The sequence below is a fragment of the Lepisma saccharinum genome, chromosome 11, assembly GCF_977018435.1.
Source record: "Lepisma saccharinum chromosome 11, izLepSacc3.1, whole genome shotgun sequence".
Taxonomy (NCBI): Eukaryota; Metazoa; Arthropoda; class Insecta; order Zygentoma; family Lepismatidae; genus Lepisma; species Lepisma saccharinum.
The window spans coordinates 61,330,559-61,357,664 of NC_139239.1; the positions used below are offsets into that span (position 1 = coordinate 61,330,559).

The 27,106-nt window shown below is 39.5% G+C and overlaps 1 protein-coding gene across 1 annotated transcript in view; it reads left to right on the forward strand.

Moving 5' to 3' along the window:
- The window catches only part of LOC145995272 (phospholipase B1, membrane-associated-like), a 52,347-nt gene that overhangs the window by 8,025 nt on the left and 17,216 nt on the right, over nt 1–27,106 (forward strand). The window contains exons 2-4 of the mRNA XM_083131858.1: nt 12,726–12,912; nt 14,408–14,621; nt 16,343–16,569. Coding sequence (XP_082987984.1) covers nt 12,726–12,912; nt 14,408–14,621; nt 16,343–16,569 — 628 coding nt within the window. The remainder of the gene's footprint in view (nt 1–12,725; nt 12,913–14,407; nt 14,622–16,342; nt 16,570–27,106) is intronic.

Sequence of the window (27,106 nt, forward strand, 5' to 3'; positions counted from 1 at the left end):
TTAATTGGGCTTGCCAGTGCTGAAGTTTCAAAATTGTAAATAGATTACGTTTGATCTACAACCCACTTTTGATCGAAGCGTGTACAATTACTCCCGTAAAAAGAACGCCCTGTCAGGGCTATAGGTGGCGGTCCTGGATATAATCAGTTGCTTTCAGTGCAAAGAATCATAAATTCTATGGTAAATATAATCTATGGAAGATGTTTCACTACCACAGATCATTCTACTTTGTTATCAGTGACGTCATTTCTCCATATGCCTTACAATTTTTCCACTACTATAAACAGCCATATAATTACCCTATTTAATTACCATTATATTCTACACGCATTATACATATATTATTATGTATTATGTACAGTGTCTCCCAAAAGTTTTAGGACAACGACATTTTAAACTAGGCAACCCAATTTACACAAGGCGTTGGTGGGTTGCGTGTAGAGTTAGGCTCAGTTTCAGGGTTGCCACATGCACAATAGATATTTACGAAATACGCAAATAAATAAATCTAAGTATTATTTTATAAAACTAGAAAAAATATCAGTATTACATTTAATGCAAATGAGAAATACTTTCTGAAAGAAAGAAAATTGATTTTGTAGTACTTCATTGCTGATGAGTCTACACAAAGAAAAGAGGAGAGAGAAAACGGAAGGGGACAAAAGAGAGGAGAACAGAGAAAGGGGAAGAGGAAAAGTAAAGGAGGGAAGAAAATAGAGGACAGAAGTGGATAGGAGAAGTAATGAGGAGAAAGGAAAAAGATTTGTGGAGAGATGAGGAAAATGGAACAAGAGGATATACGAGGATGAAAACGAGATGAGAGAAGAGGAGAGGAGAGGAGGAGACGAAAAGAGGGAAGTGGAGAGTAGAGCAAAAGAGAGAAAAAGAGAAGAACGATAAGAAAAGTATAGTGGAGTCGGAAATCGAAGACAGGAGAGAAGATAAGAGGAGTGGAGAAGAGTGGAAAGGAGACAAGATGCGAGAAAAGTAGGGAAGGCGATATGAGATATAAGCAGAGGAGAAGGAGGGGGAGAAGAAGGAGAAGAGAAGAACTGAAGGGACTGGAGACGAGAGGAGAGAAAAGGTAGTTGCCGAAAATATCGTCTCAGCGTCAGGAATTGATGCATTAATCAAATTATCAACATGAAACATTCAATAACATTGAATGTATTAGATCGGTGCGAAATCTCTTTTGGCTGAGTTAAGAGCAAGAAAAAAAAATCCACTCAAGATCTTTGATTTTACTTGCAATGATATCACTAAAAGCATGAATGTAATTTTAATATTTATAAGAATTATCCAATTCTTCTCCACTTATAGGTTCGTTGAAATGCAGATTTTGTAATTTAATATTTCCCTTCCCCCCATCGTTAATTCCAAACTGAATCATTCAGTTTCACACGGCGTGGACAATGAACACAATGGGATATGTCTAAAACGTACGAAAATTTTCTGCCACCGGAGGGGTTTGAACCTACGACCATCAGGTCGACAATCCTTAACGTTAACCGATACCCTACAAGCTTTCGCTCCTGAAAGCAGGTAGAAGGAGCTGACCAATGTGAAATGTAGATGCAACTCTCCTCCTACATGTAATGTGCAAAGAATACTTGTTTGTAACAAAGAAAACGAAGGTAGTACGACTCGGCGAAAACATTTAATGGAGAATTGCACATGTTGAAAACTTTTCATTCGATATTTGCGGAGGTATCCTTGCATTGAACTCGAGTGGGAAAATGGGTAAAATTAGTATGTCCTGAATTGCCAAAAATATAAATAGTATTTTATTAATATTTGTCAATGTCTTTGACGCAGTACACAATTATCGTTAGAGTATCATAATTCACGACTTTATGAATGAAAATATCCCTTTGAACCAGGGACGAATCTGAGATATGTTCCTGGGGAAGGGTGGTCCGAACTAAGTGTCTCAGGAATAATAATAATAGTAATGTTTAAATTAAATAATTATAATAAATCAAACTAATACTAATTACAATACATAAAGAAATTTTACTACTTGGTAAGTCTTTCGAGGAGTCCTGACCCCTGGACACCCCTAAATACTTCCTTCCTGTTCTTCCAAACCGTATGATCCCAATATAATCCTTGTCTTACAATAAGTTCAGAGGAAATTATATAACAACGGCTAAACGAATAAATATTTCATTATTTAATTTTAGTGCTTGATAAATCTTTCGGGGGGGGGGGGGTCCGGACCTCCTGTACCTCTCCCTAAGTACGTCCTTGCTTTGAACGTGTGTCAATTATTATATATATATATATATATATATATATAAATTCCAGATGCAGAACAATGTGACCACTTTACTCTGCTATTACAAATAATGTCACCATGCTCTTCATTAAGAAAAGGAGAATTAAAAAAAGAACACCTCGTAAGGAGAATCGAACCTGCAACGACTAGCAGTCCAATCGAGAAGCTGACCAATGTGAAATGTAGATGCAGACTGTTCTGGACACGAGACTGTAAACAATCATTTTGTCTGTTGCTGTATCACAGGAAGAGAACATCGTCCTGCAATGTTGAAGCCTCTAGATATTTGCCATTAATAATGTCTAATCACAATAATGAGTTAGAAGAAATATTGGATTTTCTCCAACATCAAGTGTGGCCGTGGTGGCTCATTCGGTAACGCGTCTGACTACCATGCTAAAGGTCCCGGGTTCGATCCCCGGCCGGTTCAAGGTATAGGCGGTCAGGGGCGTGGTGCTGATCACATCACCTCTACTCACGACCGGAACAAGAAAGTGTGGGGCGTTACCTCCACAGCCCTATACGCCTTCATGGCGTGGTGCTAAGCACAGGGGAGCACTTTACCTTTTTTTACCTTTTTTACCAACTGAGTAATGTGATCTCGCCACTGAAGTTCCCGGATTCGAATCCCTCCCCGCATGAGGGGGGGGGGTTGTTCTTTATCAGTATCGCTTCATCAATTTCATCTAATCATGACTCATCCTCATCGCCGTGACTAGCCAAAAATAACAGAAAACCGACGCTCAATAAGAAAAATACAAATTGTATAAAGTCACAATTTGCACATTTTGTACTTTTATTTACTACCTTTAAGTACTTTTCTCTCATTTGCCTAATTGCAACCTTGAGGAAGATTTCATACCATTATTCACTAGGGTTCTGCATGTGCAAATGAGTGAGAAAGGATTACAGACCTCCCCTGGAATGTAATGATTATGCGAATAATATTACGTATTTCATAATACATTTAATTTCAATGGAACTGCATTAAATTAATTATTAGAAGACACACACACACACACACGAACATAGACCCACACAATACACGTGTATTGTCACAGTGTATTGACCCCCTCTCCCAAAAAGAAAAAGAAAACCCATCACCATAGGCATGTGCTCCATTTGATGATGAGAGAATTCATACACTTCTAAACGTTACAAGTAACACTGGTCAACAGCCAAAATGCGACATGAGTGATATATACAATTTCTAGTCCATATTGGTCCCCTAAATGCGAAACTGTCGTTAAAAATCGTAATTGACTAATTATAATTGAGTTACAGGGCATTGTTGATTTGAAGAATTTCCTATTATATGGTATTCCATAGCTGTTAAATGTTGAGTTTTTCTTATCTTATCTTTGTTTATTTGTTGTAAGGAAAGGGGGAAATGTTCAAGACCAGCCACAAAATATCTTTATTCATTGTTTTGTGAGGTGTCCATTTGTGCAGACATGATTGTGGCTTTATAAAACTAGGTTGTGTGATTGCATTTATCGAAGATCGTATTTGCGTATTACGTGGTTCGTTTAGGGCAAGGTTGGCATTTAATTATATTTCTGAGTGATTTGGTAAAAAATGCCACGTAAATGCATTAACAATGCTAACAATTTTTGTTATGTTTGTGGTCAAATTGTGTTTTCTGGACAGCGGAGAAATATTACCCCTGCTGGAAGAACAGCCTACAATTTGTATTTCGGTAAATACTGCAATTTAGAGATGAAGATAAGACTTGGGCTCCACATTTCTGCTGTAAGACCTGCTACACGAATCTGCTGGACTGGTTGAATCACAGAAGACCATCGATGCCATTTGCTATTCCCATGATTTGGTTGGAGCCCACTAATCATACAGACGATTGTTTCTTTGTATGGTTCCATCAATAAACGTATGTCCAATACTAAAAAGAAGACAATTGTATTTCCAAATATTCGTTCTGCTACTCGTCCTGTGGCACATAGTACTGAACTACCTGTTCCAACACCCCCTGAATCCTATTCCGTAGACTCACAAGACAAACCGTACGATCCACAACCTTCCACATCTACAGATCCAGACTTTGCAGGTGATGTTAAACTTACAGAACAGCACAAGGTTAGCCAGAGTGAAATGAATGATTTAGTGAGAGATCTTGAACTTTCAAAAGCCAAGGCAGAGCTAATAGCCTCCAGACTTCAACAATGGAATTTTCTGGCTAGTAATGTGAAGGTGTCATTTTATCGTGACCGTCAGAAAAAGTTGGAAGAATACTTTTCTACCGTAGGAGATCTGATATACTGCAGTGATATTAATGGTTTATCGGGAGCTATGGGCATTAAGCACACCTGTGAGGAGTGGCGGTTGTTTATAGATGCATCGGTATTAAGTCTAAAAGCTGTACTGCTTCATAACAGCAATCAATTGCCGTCAATCCCTATTGGTTACTCTGTGCAAAAGAAAGAATTGTAGTATGATAGCCTAAAATTCCTCCTTCAATCAATTAAATACAACAACTACAAATGGAAAATATGTGCAGATTTGAAAGTCATTGCTATTTTAACTGGACTCCAACAAGGCTATACCAAATATTGCTGTTTCCTCTGCGAATGGAATAGCAGAGACAGAGCTTCTCATTTCATTAAAAAGGATTAGCCATTACGTCAAAGTATGGAAACTGGAAATATGAATGTACAAAATGAACCTCTCGTTGAATCTGAAAATATTATACTTCCTGCACTTCATATAAAGCTTGGACTGATCAAAAACTTTGAAAAAAATTGGATCAAACCTCTTTGGCATTCAAATATCTACTTAACAAATTTCCAAAAATCAGTGAACAGAAGATCAAGGAAGGAATTTTTGTGGGCCCTCAAATTCGTCAACTTCACCACGACGAGATCTTCGAACACCTGCTAAGTGATGTTGAGAAACGTACATGGAGTTCTTTCAGAGAAGTCTCAAACAATTTCTTGGGAAACAAACGTGCTGAAGACTATGAAAAACTTGTAAATAATTTGGTTTCATCCTATCAAAAAATGGGTTGCAATATGTCCCTTAAATTGCATTTTCTACTCTCATCTCAATTTCTTCCCGAAAAGTTGTGGGGAGGTAAGCGATGAACACGGTGAGCGTTTCCACCAACAAATATCTATAATGGAGAAAATATACCAAGGGAAATGGAGTAGAGGAATGCTTGCCGACTATTGCTGGACAGTAACCAGGGATGATCCTGAACTTCACTACAAGAGGGAAGCAAAGAGGAAGCGGATTTAATCCCACGTAAGTAGTAAAGAACAAACCATACAGTAGCATAGTATAAAATATTTATTTTGTGATTAATGTAAAAACTTTGATTCATGAATTTACTTGGAAAAGGCAAATGTAAATGTACCCATGTTTTGTACTGTTCATATAATACAGTTATAGAGTCAAAGTCACATGCACACCAAGCATACGTCATTCCACTACGTTACAACATTGGGAAACACGACTTTTCGACAATAACTCGTATAATTCTTAAACCTTAAGTCGAGTGGCATTTTCATTGTCAGTTTCGTGTTCAGCATCATGGATTGATAAAGAAAAGTGAATTTTCATCCATGTCGCAAAAAAAAAGTTAAAATTTGTTGACCAGTGTAATCGTCGACCGGCTGATGTCCCGGGAACACTTCCTTGCACGAAAATAACAGTGTGCACAAAATTTAAGACTGAACGGTTACTAAAGTAATAGAAATCTGCATTCGTATTTCCATTAGTCGTTCACTATTCGTAAATGTTGTGGCCACAGTATTTTTGTAGTTTCGCGATTTTTTAGACCCTTTTTCTACCTCTCTAGGTTAATCGTGACGGCGAGGATAAGTGATGAATGGGTAAAAGTATAAGCATAAAGGAAAACTCACAAAACGCATCCATGCATTATAGCTAATTCGAAGCTATGATCCTAAGGCAGGTACACTCTGCCCCAAAGCCTGCTATGCCAACAAAGTAATTACTGTATTTTATATTTGGTAATCTAATCTTCAGTTTTTTTAAGGTTTGATTTGGTTTATTTTTCTGCCACTTTTGACTAATCGAGATGATGAGGGTGAGCGATGATATAATGAAATTGATGAAGCGACACTCACAATGAACACCCATGCCAAGGCCGAGATTCGAACCCGGAACCCATGGTGTTGTAGGGCCCTGTGCTAACGCCACGGAGGCCGGAATATTTTTAACGTATAGGAGAAATTCCTCCCTTGACATTGAACTAAGAACAGTTCGTAAAATTTATGATATTTTAAATTTTGAAGAAACAATTGGGATATTCTCTTAACAATTTCTTCTCTTAACCTTCACATAATTAAGATCGATTGCACTAAGGACAGACAGCGGAGAGCATAAATTAGTATGTGATTTAAGGAATAATTAAGCACACGATGATGATGGAAAATAATTAATGACCATAATGAGGAATATCGTTTCTCGATCAGGAAGAGAAAGTGAAAAACGCAAGAACCCAATAACTGATTGATTAGTTTGTTTTATTTTACTCAGCTTTTCTGCCAATTTGGGATAATCACAAAAATGAGGAGGAGAGGTGGTGGAATTTGTGAATCACAAACATAGATGGAAATGACACAGCTGAGTGGCTGAGTGTCCAGACACCAGAGCTTAGTTAGTCTGCATAATGCAGTTAAGGGACACAATGACGTAAGCATTCGTAGAATAGATTTGTATACAAATACCGGAAAGCGCGAGCTAAGCTATTGCGCATTCTGTGACCTTATTTTATCATTACTTCTGAGAAACCTCTAGCACCATAAACACGGCTGCAACTAGTTTTTTCCATCAGAAAAATTGCGAGGTAGGGGTTTAACACAAACTTCCAGACAATATCCAAAGAATACTGTCACATATGAAGAATATTAAACATTTTTTATTTTGTCGTATCTTCAACAAGAGTAGGGACGCTAGTCATGCCTGTTTCTTTTTATCCATCTTTAATTTATATCTTGCTAATCTGGTTTATTCCCATTACAGCAATTAATCGATGGGAACAATTAAAATACGTCCAATTTAAAAACAAATAGGCGTCGGCGCCATCGGGCACGCACACAAACCCACAGAGGAAAGGACACAAAATTCTTCCATAAACTATTGAGCTAATGTCTGATTAGACTCGCAGAGAAAACTTCCAGGAAATAAGTTTACGTGACTATAGCCTACCAACACCTCAGGCTCAGTGCCTCACGGTACGGTGGCCTTATCTGCAACATCTTCCTCCCTTCACTCTCTTATCAAAATACTGGAGTAATGAAGTGTTTCCAACTCCCTTCTGTAAGAGGAAGAGGCCTTTTAAATCAATCCTTCTGTCGCGCGGTTACGGTAAGTTGTTGACGTCAGTCCAGGGTAGCACCAATCCCTCGGCGTTCTATGATCTTCCAAGGCTCGCTGACTGGGCTTTGGTAGAAATGTTGTAGGCTTTGTGAAAATAATCTGACTATAACATTTGTCTGAAACAGTCTCGGAGCAGAAACGGCTAATTCATCTCAACAATGCTTATGCAACAATCGATCATCAGTGAAACCTCTAGACTGTCAAAGAACGGTCAAGGTTGATACAAAAGGCCCTAGACTTCCAAGGGAAACACCCGCTACCCTTGACCCTTTCAACAAAGCAACCGGATTTGCAGCTTCTGCCGGGACTTGTCACGGTGAGACGACACTTATCTTCACTTCCTCGCCTCATGAGTACACTTATTTTCCTCGTCTCTGAGCATTTCAAACACTTAGCAGTTAGCACACACACAATTGGATGCTTCACAACACGTAGCTCCAACAAGTTAACAGTGTAGTATTTATCTTCCTAAACGCACGGCCATGAAAATTGGCGGCTGGGCAGAATTGCGCTGTTGCCACATCTGGGAGAAGCAAAGCGAGAGCGGGACAAAAGTCGCTGATTCCCGCGCACCGCGTGGCAACGTCAACCGGGCTGCGTTGCCTAGTTCGAGCGTCAGACCGACCTCTCTCTAGGGCACATTTGTTTCATCCCTAACCTTTCGAGCAAATACTGTCAGTTTGTATGACATGGATTACAAAGATCAACTCTACAAGAGATCTTTCTTTCTCTTAAACCTTCGATCACACGGGGTTGTGCTCCGACGTGGCAACAGCGCGAACTTCTGCTACCCGCCTAATTTCATGGCCGTGCGTTTAGTCTTCATTAATGTTGTCAGAGTATTAGCAAGAATCCGCAAGGACTCCCATTCGATAAGGAAGGGTACTGATACGAGATTGAGACCCACACAGGCTTGTAATCGAGACGAGAGCGAAGCAAGTCTCAGTGTCAAGACTTGCTACCCGAGACTTTCGGTGTCCTTCAAGACTTTGATACCATATTGAAAAATTTACATAGTGAAATTTACTTCGTGACTTCTTCTGACATACCAAGTATATATCTACCATATTATTAACAGATACGTCATATCTTTTGTTCACAGTAATTGAAAAGTCAATTGTGAACATGTGCTGCGTGGTTGCATACACCTTCAGGATAAAATCTCGTTTTTCGAGGACTGGTAGCGTCGAAATGAGGAGTCAAACAGAAAAAGTTATCAGTGTATTGTATTCTTGTTATTTTAGTCGCATTTCTTCTATTTATTGGCTAACCGCAACAATGAGGATTAGTGATGATGAGATGAAACTAATGAAGGGCCACCCACAAAGATAACATCCATTTTCAGGCCGGACTGGAATCCAGGAACGTCGGTGTTGAGCTCGAAAATCTATCGCACAACGCTCTTGGCCACCGAGCCGGGACAAAAAGGACATTAAGAAATATTGTTTGCCTTAATGCCTCCTATACGCTGTGAAAGTGTCTGTGGTTACCCGTTGTTATTATATATATATACACACACACACACACACACACACACACACACACACACACACGAGGTTTATTTTTTAATTAGGGGGCTGTTTTGATATAAAACAAAAATATACAAAGGAAGAAATTTAATTATGTACCTCTGTGGCAGTTCATATGTACAGTCAGCTACTTTCAACGTAGTTCTCATCGTTGTTGAGACACTTGTAGCGGTACATGTGCTTTTGTTGACCCTCATCACAGAAATCTGTCGCCAGGTTAGACAGCCAATCCGTCTCGGCCTGTTTTATCATCGACGCTGTTGAATCGCTTCCCAACGAGGAAAGTCTTCAAGTGGAGGAATAGGTGATAATCGCTAGGGGCGAGATCCGGACTGTATGGAGGGTGGTCCATCCGCTCCCAGCCAAATGAGTCATTGAGCGACTGTGTGGCAGCTGAAGTGTGTGGCCATGCGTTGTCGTGCAGCAACATGATGCCGGAAGACATCATTCCTCGTCGTTTATTGTGTATTGTTCGGCAACGTTTCTTGAGAACGTTGCAATACATGGCTGCATTAACTATTTGTCCATACGGCAGAAACTCAAACAGAAGCACCCCGAACCTGTCCCAGAAGACAGGAGATTCAACTTGAGAAATAGCGACACCTGTGATAACTGTGGTGAATTGGACACACCCGAACATAAGGTGTTAAAGTGTAAGGAACACGCCTCAAGATATGTGAGTGAACTTAGACGTAACCTAGGCCAGTTCAATAAGGAGACCATTTTTGACAGCCAAATTAAGTTTAACATTCTAAACAAACTAGCTGCTGAAATTTCATATATGGAAGAACTTAATTATAGTGTCAGATCCTCATCTCAACAAAATCAAGTTTCGTCTGTTCCTACATATGTGAGAACAATCAATATTAGATCAATGACAAGGAGATCACCCAGGGCAGAATCCCCTGAACAGTGTTAGACTAGATTTTATGAAGAGGGGTCCCTCTTCCATAAACAGACGGAAATTTTATATTACGTCAAGTAGATCAAAGTGGAATCGGTGGCTACCGGACTATTTGGCCCCGAGACAATAACGGAACTAAGTGATCTTGAGTGATAAGTCTGGATTTGGTCAAGATGCACAGGAGGAAATTTGCAGTTACACTAAAGACAGTTCAGGTACTAAAACGTAATGAAGCATGCTTCCATGGAAGTCGTTATGCAACATGATAACAATGTCCACTCGCCTTCAACGTTGACAGTTTTTGCTTGTTTTTCTTACAGCGCCGGCACTCACGAATGAACATTAACCACGACAGTTTGAAGGTCACTAGAAGACGAAGTACACCTTTTTTGTCACATTTCTCCACCAAGAACAACAGAATAGTTAACAGATGTTATAGAGTAATTATCTAACTACAAAGAGACATTTGGTACTTAGTTTTCATGGTATTATGAAACAGGCTTGAACAAATGTATTATACGTAGGTGGAGAAGGCATTGAAGGAGGAGATTTGCAGTGGAAAGGAGGTGCTGACGGTTGCTTGAAAGGAGCTACCCTGTCTCCTGAAATACTAGAAATAACGGCCCACTTATCCCATGAGTTAGGTCTCCTGCCTTTGGTGCGAGCGGTTCCGAGCTTAATTCCGCAGTGGGAGCTCCAAAACTTCGAGGATGCCGACATCATGAAGACAATTAGATACACACTTTAAAACAATAGTAGACGACTCGGGACTTGAAAGACAGAAAATACGGGCTATGGGACTTGATGCGTTCACAATAAATATGAAAAAAATAGTAATATTATACATGCGCGCGCATAGAGGGTATTCCACCCTACCTCGGCTCCTGAATTTCATTTCAAACTAATGGAAGAATTTCAGTGCAATTTGACACGGAGATACCTTAGTGTATGAGAAGCATTGTGATCTTATAGCAAGTGTTGAAAGTTTTTGCACCTAACATAAAGACAGTCTGGACATGCCTCTCCACATTACGGAAGATATTCACAAATACCTCGGGAGTCAAGGTTCAATTTCCCACCAAATGTTTTCTTTCAGTTCTATGGGAGTCCATGGCTTTTTGTCATACACTTTTTCTTTCAGCATTTAACTTAGGAAGTACATGTGGGATGAGATCAGGCGACCTTGGTGGCCAAAGCCCTTTAGTTTGAGTTTATATTTAAGTTCACTTTACGCACAGAAAGGCAAGTACTATACCGCGTTTGTTACAACCTGTCCCGGTTCCCGCGCTAGTTGCTCCCTGGCTTTTCTCGGTGCTGGGGAAAGTCAAAGCCAGGCAGCCAATTAAAATACGCAACGTCGCAACAGCGTCTACGTAAGCGCCTCTCTTCTGGCTTCCATTCGCTCCTCGCTGCCCAGCAGACGATATTTTCCTCGTTTCTCATTGGCACCGAAACTGGCGAGCGCTCCCTAGCGCGGGAAAGGAGACAGGTTGTAACAAACGCGGTATACAGCGGGAACCGAACCACTGTGCAATCTACCTCCACCAGTTATCGAACCCGGGATCTCTTGATTACAAGGTGACCAAAGTCCTTTAGCAACGACACGATGAGCTGCGGCGGAGTTTCTCGTCATTCAACTGATTCACAAACTCATTTCCACCGAGACTGCGGTGTCCACTCTTGTATAGAAGAAGATGACAGCACATGGACACCAGAATCAAAGACGGCTGGAGCGTGGTGCTGATCATATCACTTCCAGAAATGTCCAGGATTGTTGTATATCCAACATATTCCTTCATGGCATGTTACATTATTTATCCTGTATGTACACTCACTGCCATTTCTTGGTTGTAATAATCCCTATGACTCTGAATGGGGTCGTCGTAACACAGAAATTACATACTTCACGGTATAGACTCATGGTTGAACTGGTATTTATTTGACCGTCAGATAAGACATTGAAAGCAATAGTACTTGACGGAAACAAAAACAGGTACTCCATCAGGGTGAAGTTGTTGGCAATGCCCATTCTCTCTCAAATCATCCACGTGCCACCATGCTGGATATACGTAGAAATTTTCAACGAAAAATACAGGCTCGACCAGGACTCGAACCCGGGATACCGAGCCGGCCTGGTATCGCCTGAGTTTTCGCTATCGGTGTTTTATCTGCGTGGAATCGTCTCTGCCAGTGCTACCTCAACGGGATATGTTGCAGTTGAAACGCAGTAGACTTCGACGTTGCCTGGTTCCTTCCAGCGTAGAGATGTTAATTATTGTAGATTAGGCACACACAGGAGATGTACTACTTAGAAATTTTCATCGATAAATGCAGGCTGGACCAGGACTCGAACCCTGCATTTTTCGCTGGAAATTTCTACGTAGTACATATCCTGTGTGTGCCTAATTAACAATACTGGTCTTTAGTGCTTTTGGATTATAGAAACGCCTGTTTTGTATCTTCATAGGAAGATCTTTCTTGCCTTAGTTGATAACACAGTATGAACGTATCCAACGGAACAAAGAAATGTCAATAGCGGCCGCTACTGTGTGTCGCGTGATTGGACACCAACAGGATAGAAAATGTTGATTTTCTATGGCTCGTAGCGTACACATAAGTCCATATCTAGCATAAAAATGTTTCTTTGTGTTTTCAGGTGGCTGCATGGAGTGCTTCTAGTGACCCTGTGGCTGTCTCTGTCTGGAGTGGAGAGCCAGAGGGGGTTTCTGAACGCTATAGCCAGAGCTCGAAACCCGTCGGATGCATTTCGACTCGTAATGCTGGAGCTGATTGGGAGAAGCGCAGAGAACTCAAGAAACCTAAGAGTGGCTCACGTGCAGAAGGTAAAAAGTCATTTTGAGAATGTTGTTTGTAGTACAGTTCCTCTGTTTGTGGTTACACTTTAGTACGCAGAAAAAGAAAAGCTTGTTAGACATAATTCTCTGGATGTTAGTGACAATGGTTCTACATTAGAATTCAATGTTAATTTTAACATTATCCATTGTCTGGTGCTTCAAACTATACTTATTATAACACTATTTTTCGAGAGAGCATCTCTTCTCTCGTTTCCAGGAAAACAAATTTAGATATTTTAGTCTGTGTTTGGAATCGAACTTACGACTTTTACTACAAATCCGGTTCTCTAACCAACTACACGGTGCGAATAACTTGTACATTATTCGTGTTTTTTATTCGGGGTCACAGATATCGATAAAAATAATACGTTGGAAAATTGTTACTGGAAAATAATACTGCTATCCATTAACCTTCACTGCATAACACGAAAACATGAGCCAATCAATAAAAGTTAATCTTGTATACATACGAAGTTTGTACGGCAATGCAATCTGGCAAAATTTCGGCAGGAGAGCGGATAAAATGGCGCTGAACAATGCCCGGCTACGACAATGATGGTTATTATTATTTTGTTACTTTCCTGCCTCTTTAATGCAAATAGCGACAATGACGATGAATGATGATTACGTACTTTGTTTTTAGTCTATCTTATGTACAGTAAGGCTAATCGGGACTGGACCTACAGTTTAAAGTGGATCCCAACCAGTATGTGCCCCCTCAAGGTATCGAACCCGGCAACCAAGAACGTATTTATAGGGGGTTCAGGGGGTCCGGACCCCTCCGTGAGAGTTACTAAGTTCGAAATGAATCAATAAAAATACTTGCTTTTTGTTGTATATTGTTGTTGATTTATTTCCGCTGATTTTGCCTAGTAGTAAGGAATAAATTATGATTTTGCAGCCTTGCCTTGACAGTGTCTGCGAAAATTTATGCGTAACGTTCCTAATATATAATAATACAAAAATAATGTTCAGGGACTTTACTTTATCAGTTGGGCCTATCAATCATTTAGGTATTCAATAAATAATCAATTAAAATTTCAATAGTTATCTATTTGGTAAGACAGCAGTTTTTACACAAATTTTAGTTACCTTAATTAGGCAAAAGCTAGATAATGAATACCTGCTGTTAAATCTCTTTTCTTATGTGTGACCTTATTACCTGTTCATAACAATAACAATTATTATAATAAACGTAATTATCTTATTAACATGTTAATAATAAACTTTTTAAAAAATAATAATAATAATAATTATTATTATTATTATTATTATTATTACATGTGAAACACTTTCTTCGAACCCCTTCCGAAATATAGTTCTGGATATGTAGTTGCCGGACCCTTTGATTACAAGGGACGACGTTACCACTATGCTACCGGGAGGGTAGGGGTGAATACGTGATTTCGTAGCTAAAATTAGGCTCGAATGAATGTTTGGTTATGTCTTTCTGAATGGTGATAATGCGATTTCTATTTAACAGAGGCTCCAATTGGCACGGCCCAATGAGGAACCATTCTTCTGCAACGTCACAGGCTTCAGGTCACCGGAGAGGCCGAAGAGCGTCCACCAGCTGAGGCCGGGGGACATCGACGTCATTGCCGCCATGGGCGACAGCCTCACCGCTGGCAACGGGGCGGCGGCCACTCAGGTGTTTCAAGTGTTCGTGGAGAACAGAGGGATCTCTTGGTCCATTGGTAAGATGACAGAACTCACAAAGGATCATGTATTTCTAGCATTTCCATGAGCAGCTGTATGAGCTTACTATAGGGCATATTGCAATATGCTCCTACAATTTTGGTGGCCATACACATGTCCAAAGTGTAATCATTTCTAAACTAGCTAACTAAACTAAATTAAACTAAACTAAATCATAAAACTATTGTTCTTTAATTGCAAACAATTGATTTTAAATCAGTTATGCTGTTTTTAGTTACACAGTGATGAAAGCTTGGAATAACCACAAAAATAATTTATCGTAACCGAATATTTGTTTAAATAGGTTGACAAAGAACCAAATTTGGTTGATCACCAGAACCAAATTTGTTTAGTAATCGTATATGTTTTTTTTAGTTACCAAACAATAGTCAAAACTATTTCTGTTTCTGGTTGTTACCTAAACGATTCGCCTAACTTGTTTTATTCATTGAAGCAAATCTGTGTAATTGTTTATTAGTTACGGATTTACTTCTTATATTGTTATGGTCTTGCTACCTTATTCATAGTTTTTGCAAATATTACATACCATCGTACTTATAATATGTGTAGGTAAAAAATTTGGTCCCTGCAGTTATAAAGGATGCAAAGTTAATAATGAAAGTATAACTGCAACCTTGTTGCAAACAAAAAATAATAACAACATGTGAATCGCTGTTTGTAAGGATAAATAAATACTTAAATGGCCGTGTGTTTTTGGATTACGTAAACATGTCACCCAATCTTAATAAGCACTGCAACCCACACTCAATTCTAGTTCACAGATACTGGTGCCACCTATGAAGCTGGTAAATAGAAATTTTACTTGCAGTCAACCTACCCTTGGAGCCACTGGCGGATTAAGCGGGAGGGGTACGGGGGCTAAGAAGGATGACTAAGTATTGTAAAAAAAAAAACTATTGGTAGCAAATTAGTACAACCAATAAGGAAATGTTAGAGCAATCCTATTTCAGATAGTAAAGAAATAAAATGAAGGGTAGTACAAATCCATGAATCGGGACTATAGGACTAGACATTAAATAAGTCGATACCGGAAATCGAATCCGGAACTTGTTGGTTACGAGACAATAACGTCAACTGATGAGCACAAAGCGAGAGCATTCTAAGTCTAATATTTCCTATGATAGCGACAGTCTTGCCCGAGTAATTGAATTATTCGTTTGTGCAATCGTTGTTAGTACAAATAACACAGAACTACTTCTATTTCACAAAGATCTACTAATGCTATCTCACATTGTAATCCAAAGGTCCTTGGGTTCGTTTCCTGGTGGAGATATATTGTACAGTGGTTCAGATTCCACTTTGAAGGTGCATCTCCAATAAGTTGCCCACAGATTGAACGTAAGATGCATCATTGTAATCATCTTGATGTGAATGTGACATACACTCAGGCTGTTTTTAATATATTGAAACATCTGCACTTTTTATTTCCAGCGTTATCTTGTGCCACCAGCATATTCTGTTCCCCTCCCAGAATAGGAGTGTAGCGGACAAACCCAAGTTTTCCCTATTATGTCTTTTCCCACCACAATCTTCTCAAAAAGTGTGGATTGCGTTTGGTACACCACTTGGTTTCCTACAACGCACTTTCAGGAGCCTACTTACACTGAATCAGCTATAATGATATTTCGAACACTAGTCCAATTGCTCTTCTGCATTGTTAAGCTAGTCCCTTAGTTAATTGTTGCCTTGTTCCTTGCAGGAGGTCAGGGGAACTGGAGGACGTACCTGACGCTCCCGAACATCCTGAAGGAGTTCAACCCTCTCCTGTTTGGATACTCCCAGGGGGATGGGATCTCCAGCGAAAGGGCTTCCCAGTTCAATGTGGGGGAGATAGGGGGAATCTCCAGGGACTTGCTCCACATGGCCAACGTCCTCGTCACGAGGATAAGGGCGGACAAACGAGTAGATTTCTACAACGACTGGAAGGTAAGTTAATCATTACTAGAGCCCGAATTTTCCCCTAATGCCTGTTTTCTTCCTGCGAAGAGATGTGTATCTTTTTAGTGCGAAAGTATTGTTTTAAGGAACTGTAATCATAATATAATATAGCTAATATATAAGATTCTTTATTTCAGAACTACGCCCGGCAGTACAGTAATGTCTAGGAAAAAAATATGGTTTTCAACATCCACATTTAGTTCCAGAAGATAAAGCTTCCTTTCATTCCTTGGTAGCGGGAGAACTTATGGATGGTATCCAGACGAGGCGTAACTGGCCGTCTCGTCTCCATTTTAAAATCGCTGTTTCATTCACGTTTACGTGTGTTTATAAAGACACCCATATTGGTCTCAAAGGCAAGTCTCCTCTCGAGTCTCGAAATACAGGTCACCGCACAAACGTCACTCTTCATAACGCTTGTCTGTTTGACGCCTCGTTTCGACGCTACGAACACTCTAAAAGTGGAATTTTATCCTGAACATATGCACTCACGCAGCACAGGTTTACAATTGCCACTACTTTGCAATTACTGTAAAAAAAAAAATAGGTATCGCACTCGCCTAATGGGCACGATATCCCAAGTACCTGCAAGGGGCGGCAAATGTTACAATCGCATTCCCGGTCCCCGGTGACATATTTTTCATTCCCCGGAACGGGACCAAACGTCACAATAGGCAGGAGGTGCCGTTCGTGCGATTGCAAACGATCCAGGTTGAGTTCGGGTCTCGGGACTGTCTGGTTGCCCAATCAGAGCGGAGACGGAAATTAAATACCTTGAAATATGACACCTTTAAATTTACCTGAGACCTATCGCCTCCAATAGTAAATAAACACAAATAGCATTATACCTGATACACCTGGTGCATGTAAACGTAAATTACAACTCATACGAACAGTACAAATATGTACAAATATATTGTATATGTATATTGGAATAAAAAGAAACATATATAATTGCAATTACAAGTCCGCACTGACTCATACGTGCACTCACTCACTCATTCATTCTCTTGGAGTATTTCAACATGAAAAACACACTTACAAGGTTCTCATTCGTCAACTTGCTCTTTCTTTTGTTAAGATGAAATTGAATTAGGTCGTTAGTCTTTGCTCCTGTGCTCAGTACTATGAAAATGCTCGTCGTCCAAAAACAATTATCAGAATGATAGGTCGGCGTGGTTGAACCTTTTCTTCACATGAAACATACGCATCAGTACGCAAGTATGACATTGTTACCAATTTCTCGGACGAGGGTGCCCGACACTGTGTCCGAGTGGTTAGCACATCGCGCTGCGACGCCAAGGGCCCCGGGTTCGAATCCCGGTCGGGCTTGGTTGTTTGTGAATGTCCATTAATCAATTTCATCATTTCATCACTCATCCCCATCTTCACAAAACGCGAAGTAAAATGAACTAAATCAAACCAAACCAAATCGAACGGGGGTGTTACAGCAAGCCTCTCTCATCCTTTAAAAACAATTACCTCTCTACAGGGTGATGCAATACTTAATTAGTCTCCAGCTGCCGGAACACTTTCTTTAACATCGGCGCGAGCAAAAATTACATTATCACTATACAATAGTGAATACCACACTTGCCCGACCCTGGCCAATTTAAAATACATATTCAACAAATAAAAGACCTTTGAGAAGTTAACAGAAACGACTGGGCGGTTAGTTACACTACCATGGAGCACACTTTAACAAGTTATATGAAAATTAACGTAATAAAAGAAGCATTATCTTTAAATGCAGGTTATCAAAACATTAAGATTAAACATGAAACGACGTGGCTCAGTAAGTTCAGCGGAAGTGCCCACTCGAGCAACATCGCCCGCCGTGCCTCTGCTCGTGAACCGGTGAGTCATCGGGACTCTGCTAGAAGACGCGAAACGCGTAAATTTTCAAGTTACGTAAAGTTGTTAAATTGAAGGAAAATGGAAATCCGTCGCTTAAATACGCTAAAGTTATGGTTTTCAAGTGTGAAGAAGTGCCCATCATCGCTGATGCTTCATCGTTGGATACGGGATACTCTTGCATTGATTAAAACCAGGTATTAAGTATTGAACTGGACCAATACCGTAAGTGCGTATATATTAAGCTAGTGACGCGTCTATTAGCCGAACAGTTAATTACTAAATTTGAAGGGAAGTTAGTGTATTGTGATGAGGATGATGAGCATGAAATTAGATTAGACTGGGCTGATAGGACAACTACACTAGTGAGACTATATGTTATATCAATGGAAATAACCGAGAGCCATATCCGTACAGTGCTTGCGCAGTATGGTGAAATTAAGACCCCTCCGGTGGACGAGCGATATTCGGATGAGCGTATTTATAAAACTCGTACAAGCGAAAATGTTCCTTCGGTCAGTAACCGCGGCAATGGACACTCTTCGGTCATCCTTGGCACTTTCATTCTTCGGGTAGCGTTCTTAACTCGTGGCTTTCACACGTCGAGCGTCTCTCTGGTTGTTCTCATGCGTCTCTCTCTCCGGTCCACTGTTTCCACTCGCGGGCATCTCTCGAGCGTCGGTATAGAATTCTGTCTCTCGGCGTCGATCTGGAATATTCTCTCTCTCTCTCGGGCTTCGGGCATCTCCAAGCGTCGGTACGATCGGGCGCTGGATTTTCGGGCAGTAGCGTCGCGGTGGATGGAGTTTGGCGTCGGTGTTGGCTGGCTTCTATGGCTTGGATCGTCGATGGTTTTGACGTCGACTGGTAGTAGGGTGTCGTTGTGGACTTGAGAACCCGACGTCCCTCCTTCTTTTATCTGTCTAGTCTACGTATGAACTCACGAAACCACTGTATCAGTTCGGCGTCCTCTAGTGAGCGATGTAGATGCATATCGCGTCTCACCGATAACCACACGCTGACGGTGCTCGTAACTCTAAGTTTACTGTAGGCGGTGCTCCGGCACGGAGGTGCTCTCGCAACGAGATTCGCGGTAAACTGTATTGAAAATCCTTAGTTGGAAGGGACGCTAGGATGAGCGTGGCTTGGGTTCCTGCGGAGTAAAATAACCTTAGACCTATTGTTCCAAAATGCGGTCAAGACGCGTCTTCAAGTAGGAGCAGCGGATTAATTGCTCGCCTTGCTGTCGCCTCATTTTGAGAATCAGGATTTTGCCGTGAATCGTCCAAAAAAAACCATTCGCTCTTACTTCGTGGATACTCGATTAATCTCCTTCAAATAAAATCCAGTCCAAATTCCATGTAGATTCGCCGACGGGAAGCTGAGATATATCATAAGGACGATACCGGTGATTGAACCTTATTACTGTGACTCAGAAACGGTCCCTAACTTTCGTTGTCTCGCTTGAATTTCGTTTCCAGAACAAATACTTATGAAACACTCACATGACAAAACCAAATCTCACGCCTTACATAAGTCATATTATGATTAATTATACACAATGAAAAATACTGAAATGTGATTTACATGTCACTGGATACCGTGACATGGGTATACAGGTTGATCTATCAATAATCACGCAGATATCCACTTGCTAACTTTGAAGAAGAGGCATGGTGCAGTTCTGGATATTTATTGATTGATTGAATTTGAAATTTTGGGTGCGCTAGCACTTTGGCTATTTTGCACCCGTTACATTTTACGGGATCCAGCCACTCACCATAACTAAAATATAACACATGTATATTAACTGTAATGTCGGAGGAATAAAATATTCTTACTTGGGTTAAAAGCTGAGGCTGTAAACGGGCACTGAGCACATACAAGGACAAAACAGAACAACACACACACAGCCCCCAGAGGATTATACTGGCCGTAGGTCCAGACGTCAGAGCCTCGTTAGTCTGCACAATGCAGTCCAGGGTGTACTACGTGGAAGTGAGGTTCACAATTGAGTGTACGTATACTACGTGGAAGGTAACCCCTTACACCCCAGTTCTGGATATTAGGAAAGAGACTATTGTACCTCCAGTCTTATCTAAACCTGAGATGACACGTGCCCAACCCTCCAGACCCCGATGTTGTCGACTGTCGTAAGGAGCCCCCCCCTCCCCCCCCCAGGAGTCGGCAGGTGGCTTGTTTCCTTTGATTCTGCACAAATTTTTTCAACTATTTGTTGTTGTGATTTGTACTATTGAGGCACAAATATGCGGCAACGTTTGTGTGCGGAAACATAACTGCAAGCTATTACCCCCCCCCCCTATCCCAGCTAAACATGTGTGGAGCTATGGTTGAGGGTTTAGGATCTATTACAGGGAACAAGTTTCTTTATGAAGAAAAGTACTGTCCACGATGTTCACGAGGGTAAAATAAATTCCATTTGTGTAAATACATTTTTAAAGTATTCTCTCGAACACAAAATCTCGGTCGCGTCTTAGCATATCTCTGAGAATCTGGTCTTTGTCATCCAGTTTGGATCTCGGTCTCGTCTCGTATTTCGATACGAGAGCGAAACTTGTCTCGATACCATTGCTAAGTGAACTTAAAGTGTGTCTCGGAATAGCATGGAAGATATATGAAAGTAGTTGTATTTACAATAGGATGAGCACACTTATAGCGTAGAAAAGAAGAGGTTATTTGATTGAACAGGCCGATTTGCCTATACTTAAAACAATGCCAAGAGGGGCTTATACCCCAATTCTTCAAGTGTGATATGCTCTTAATTTTAAGAATTCTGAATTCTAGTGTAGAAAAGAAGAAGCCTCAACAGCCCGATTTGCCTATACTTAAAACAATGCCAAGTTCCCATAAGATTTTATTGTTTACAGTGTGTTTTTCTGTCAAAATTCCAGGAATCTTGAATTCTAGTGTAGAAATGGTGAGCCCCCCCTCAGATTGATTCTTCCACGTGTATATTGATATAAAGCTCATAGCTCCTGGGTTCTGAGACACAGTAGAGTGTGGTGCATAGCCCCATGGTTTTTATTGCTTTGTAATCAAGAGGCTTCTGGGTTTGAGTCCTGATAAAATGTGAAGCCTCCCCTGATTGCAAAGTGTTAATATTGTTGCTTTGTAAACAAGAGACTCGGGTTTGAGTCTTGATAAAATATGAGATTGAAATACATGTGGCAAAATAATATCTCCACACGTGAGATTTTGAGAATAATTACTGCTAGTTGATATACAACTGATAGCTCCCAGATCTGAAACCTGGTAAAGTGTGTTGTACAACAGCATAATAGAGCAAAATTATTTTATATTGGGGATCACCAGAGCCTAGTTATTGCTGTTGTGTGGGTATAAAAGCACCAGCTCAGCCACTAACTGCTGTTATAATTGTTTTGGCATAGTTCTGTTTTTCGGACCCAGAAATTTTATATAAATAAACAATAAAAATGCCAAAACAAAAATATTGCAATCAGTGTAATAAAAATATATCTAGTTCTAATTGGTCTAGGCACCGGCATATTTGTGACTCTAAGAAATGCAGAAAGGCCACAAAAATGTGTCCAAGATGCCATAAAATATTAAGCAAGGCATATTACAGATGGCACAAGTGTAATTCTTATGTACAGTCATCAACATTGCCCTCACAACTATCTACATCTGGTCTGAAAAGAAAGCATGAAACACCTGTTAATGCTAGACCGGCAAAGCAGCCACGCTATGCACCACCTATCCATAGCAGTTTTAATGGCCAATTAAGGGATCACTGTTTTGTATCAGAGCCAAGATGTGGTATTGAGAATTTTTTGAACAGTATAAATCCTGATGTGCAGGCAATTCTAAATGCACAAAATGGCTCTTATAAGCTGTCCCTCAAATTGTTTACACAATATAAGAAACCAAATGGCACAAAATTTACACAGCCTCACATAACAGAAACTGTACCTGTATATTCAAATGCAAATTCAGACAAAATAATAAGCAGTTTGATAGATCAATTAAATATTAAACACTCTGAATTTGCAGCAAAAGAGTCTGGATGGAGCCAATGCGGATCTCCACACAAGCTCTATGTTAATATTTCTGAATTCAGCCCATTACAAGGATCTACATATCTGCCATTACCTGCCAATATTAAAAACAAAAGAGCCGTGGTTAATATAGAAAATAATGATGAGAAATGCTTTTTGTGGTGTATTTTAGCTGCTTTGTTTCCAGTTTCAAGAAATCCTCAGATAATAAGTTATTACAAACAACATGAGCACGATTTTGATGAGGCAATGGAGGGTTTAGAATATCCAATGTCTGTTCAGAATATTGATAAATTTGAAAAAAAGGCCCGGGATATCAATGGTAAACAATTATCTATTAATGTATTTATTTGTTCCACTGGCCGTGGAAATTGCTTGATAGCACCTCTCAGAATCAGTACATTTGATGATGATTCTGCTGTTCCGATGATCTGCTCTTAATTGAAGGGGGTGGCACATATCATTACACTCTGATACACAGTCTTGAAGCTTTAGTCAGAAAACAATTAGACAAATCTAAGACAATATTCAAGTTGTACCGAAGATGTTTAACTGTATTTGATGGTCAAAAAATGGTGAATAGGGTTCGGGAAGTGAATGCAGAAATTGCTAAAAACAAGTTAATTGAACATTTAAAATACTGTGGCAATCATAAACCTGTTCATATAGTGATGCCAATGCCAAGTGAAAATGCCAAATTCAAAAAATTTGAAGCCTTGTTGGAACACCCAGCATATATAGTCTGTGATTTTGAATCAAATCTCAAACCTCTTGCTTTCTGTAGCCCAGACCCTGGGGAATCTTCAATTACATCATATCAATTACATGAACCTTCCAGCTTTTGTTATATAATTATACGGGATGGTGTAGCTAGTGAACCACACTTATACATGGGACCAAATGCTATCAAAGAATTTGCACATAGAATAGAAAATGAGTGCCATAACATAGCATCTAATGTCTTATTAAAATCAAAACCTATGTTGCCTTTAACAGAGAAACAGATTGAAGATTTCAATAATGCAGAAAAATGCCCGGTATGTGATTCTGAATTTTCAGATATAAATATCAAGGTGAAACACCATTCTCATACAGATGGTAAATTCTTAATGGCCCTGTGTAATAGCTGTAATATTAAGATCCAGAGACCAAAATTTGTCCCCATATTTTGCCATGGTGCATCCAATTATGATTTTCATCATTTGATCAGGTACGAGGGGTTTGACAAGCAGAATTTAAATATTTTAGCTGAAAATGATGAGAAATATATTGCTATTAGCAAGAAAATTGAAGTTAATGGTGTTCCTATTCACTTAAGATTTCTTGATTCATACCGAATTTTATCGGCTAGCCTGGCTACACTGGCTACTCAATTATCTGATGATCAATTCAAAATCACATGTACCATGTTTCCAAATCAGGACCTGAAATTAATTAGGCGGAAGGGTGTATATCCATATGATTATGTTACAGATTTTTCTAAATTTGATGAGTGTTCTCTGCCACCACAACAAGAGTTTTACAGCAAAATCAGAGCATCTGGAATCACTGATGAAGATTATCACCATGCCCAGTTGATGTGGAACAATTTAAAATGCCAGACATTTGGTGATTATCACATGGCATATTTAAAACTTGATGTCACTCTCTTAGCTGATATACTTCAGGCATTCAGAAAATCTTCCATGCAAAATTATAAACTGGATCCAATGTATTTCTACAGTGCCCCAGGCCTAGCATGGTCTGCAATGTTTTTAAACACTAAAATGCAATTGGATCTGATCCAGGATCAGGACATGTATCTGTTTATGGAGCAATGTATAAGAGGAGGCATGGTGCAATGCTCTCAGAGATATGCCAGAGCAAATAACAAATATATTCCTGATTATGATCCAGCACTGTCATCAAATTATATACTGTATGTAGATGCCAACAGCCTCTATGGTTATGCTATGATGGATAAACTGTCATATGCAGGGCTTGAGTGGGTTGAAGATTTCAATATTGAAGATCTTAAGGATTTTGATGACAGTGACTATGGCCTGTTCTTAGAGGTTGATCTGACAATTTCTGATAATTTACACAACATATTTTCTGATCTGCCCCCAATTCCTGAGGTTAAGTGCTCACCTGGCTCTAAACAGAAGAAATTGATGATGACTCTAGAGCCAAAACAGGATTATGTCATATATTACAAAAACCTCCAGTTCCTGATGAATCATGGTGTTCAAGTGAGCAAAGTTGGCAAAGTTTTGAGGTTCAGGCACTCAAGATGGTTGAAACCATATATTGATACAAACATTGATAATATTGATAAGCCTATTTATGTAGGGGCTGTGATATTGGAATTGGCCAAATTACACATGTTAAAATTGTATTATGATGTGTTGAAGCCTTTTTATAAGGATCGTGTAAAACTGATGTACATGGACACAGATAGTTTTGTTCTTGATATTCAGACAGAAGATGTTTATCAAGATATGTCACAGCCTGAATTGCTTGAATATTTTGATAGCAGTGAACATACAAGAATTCAACCCCACAACAAAAAGGTGCCTGGCAAGTTAAAAGATGAGACACTTGGTGATGTTATTGTGGTATTTGCTGGGTTAAGGGCCAAGGTGTACAGTTTTGAAACATGTAGTGGTGTTGTTGCCAAAAAGGCCAAGGGCATTGGCAGAGTAACTGTAGACCAAGAGCTTGAATTTAAAGATTATGAAGATTGTCTCAAATCCCAGAATTTAATCAGAACATCAGAAAATAGAATTCAGAGTGTGGATCACTTGTTGACTTCAAATATTGTAAGAAAAGTGGCTCTGGACCCACATGATGATAAGAGATGCATTTTGTCATGTGGCATACATACTCTACCGTGGGGTCATTGTGATTTGAAAAGTGGGAATCAATGCCTAATTACAGAGCATAATTTGAAATAAATAAACATGCCTATGAACTTATTTGGGTTCAAAAAACAGGCTATTATGGAGCTGCCAACACCAGCACCCTCTTCTGATATAATATCTAAACTGAGTGCTTTGTTAATTATTCATCTGAACAGCATACTTACAGATGTTGATGATGAAACAGGTAAAACATTGTACATATTTAACAATAATTTAAATTATTACCAATTACCTGTAGGTGGTCAATTACAATTTATTACAACCCCTGAGGGTAATGTCAAGATTTCAATAGGGAGAAATATTTATAGAATTAAGCACTCAAACATGGTTTCTGGCACTGTATATACTGTTTCTGCTGGTGACTGCTTATATATTGAGGTCCCTGGATGCTATGACAAGCTTATACCTTTTTTTATAGAATTAAGAATTAGATATTCAATAATAAATAACCACTAAAACAAAATGCCTAATGATATATTTGGCCATACAAGACATGAAGATCACAGTGATGAGATTCTGATGCTTGATGTCAGAGTCAAGAAATTAAGAAGTGATTTACAAGCTTTACAAACCACACTGAATGCCAGTCTTCAACTAGAAATTACAAATTTACAATCACAATGCATGGACCCTCTTCTTAAAATTGATTCTGAACTCAAATTGCTGCTTGAAAAATATACTGACTTGGCCACATTAGATAATTTTCAAAGTTTAGAAGAGGCTGTAGCAGCTCTTGAAGCCAAATTTAAGACCCAGGCTACCAACTCTGAGCAATTGAAACAGCAATTGGAAGAGCAGATAAATAATGTCCAGACACAGCTCCAAACAATTGTCAAAAGCATAAAATCACAAGAAGATTTTGATCTAGTGATTTCCACTCTAAAAGAACAGATTCAATCATTACAGATACCTAATCTGGACCCCTTGAACAATGCCATAGCCGAGGTTAAAGAAAAAATTGAGACACTTGAAAATTTTATGAACAACTTGCCATCTTCTGATGCTTTGAGTGCAATAACTCGGAGTGTTGCCAATATTAAGCTGCAACTTGAAACATATGAAGATTTTGGAAAAATTCAAAGTACCATAACCCATCTTGAGGGTACAATAGCAGCAGTGCAAAGTGATTTGACAAATGTACAAGAATCTCTAGAATCCCGCCTGCCTGGTATTGTAGATACCCTTGTCAGTGTCCAGCAACAGATCACAAAGCTTGAAAACCTCAACACTGAATCTGAGCTATCTCATTTTCATCACTTGATTGATGATATCCAAACAAAGCTTGAAATTTTACAACAATCCACACCCACTCAGGCAGATATAGCCCTGCTCCAAGATGCTATGCAAAATGTGGCTGATGCTTCTGAATTAAACAATGTGAAATTGGCACTCGAATTTTTGCAAAATACTGTGTCAAATCTGCCTACATCACAGGAACTTAAAAATATTAAGAGAGCTGTGAATCGCATATTGAAATCAGAAGATATCAAGAATATCCAGGCAGAGATCAAACAACTTACTCAGACAGTGGCCACTCTACCAACCAATCAACATATTAATGAACTGCATGCCCTGTTTGAGGATATCAGAAGACAGGTCCATGATCTTACTGATCAAAATTCAAAATTGGCAGTTGTTGAAAATTTACAGCAAATTGTAGCTAATATCAAGCAACAGCTAGGGACCATGGAATCTAATCAAGCAAATGCTTTGTCTGTTTTTGCCACCCAG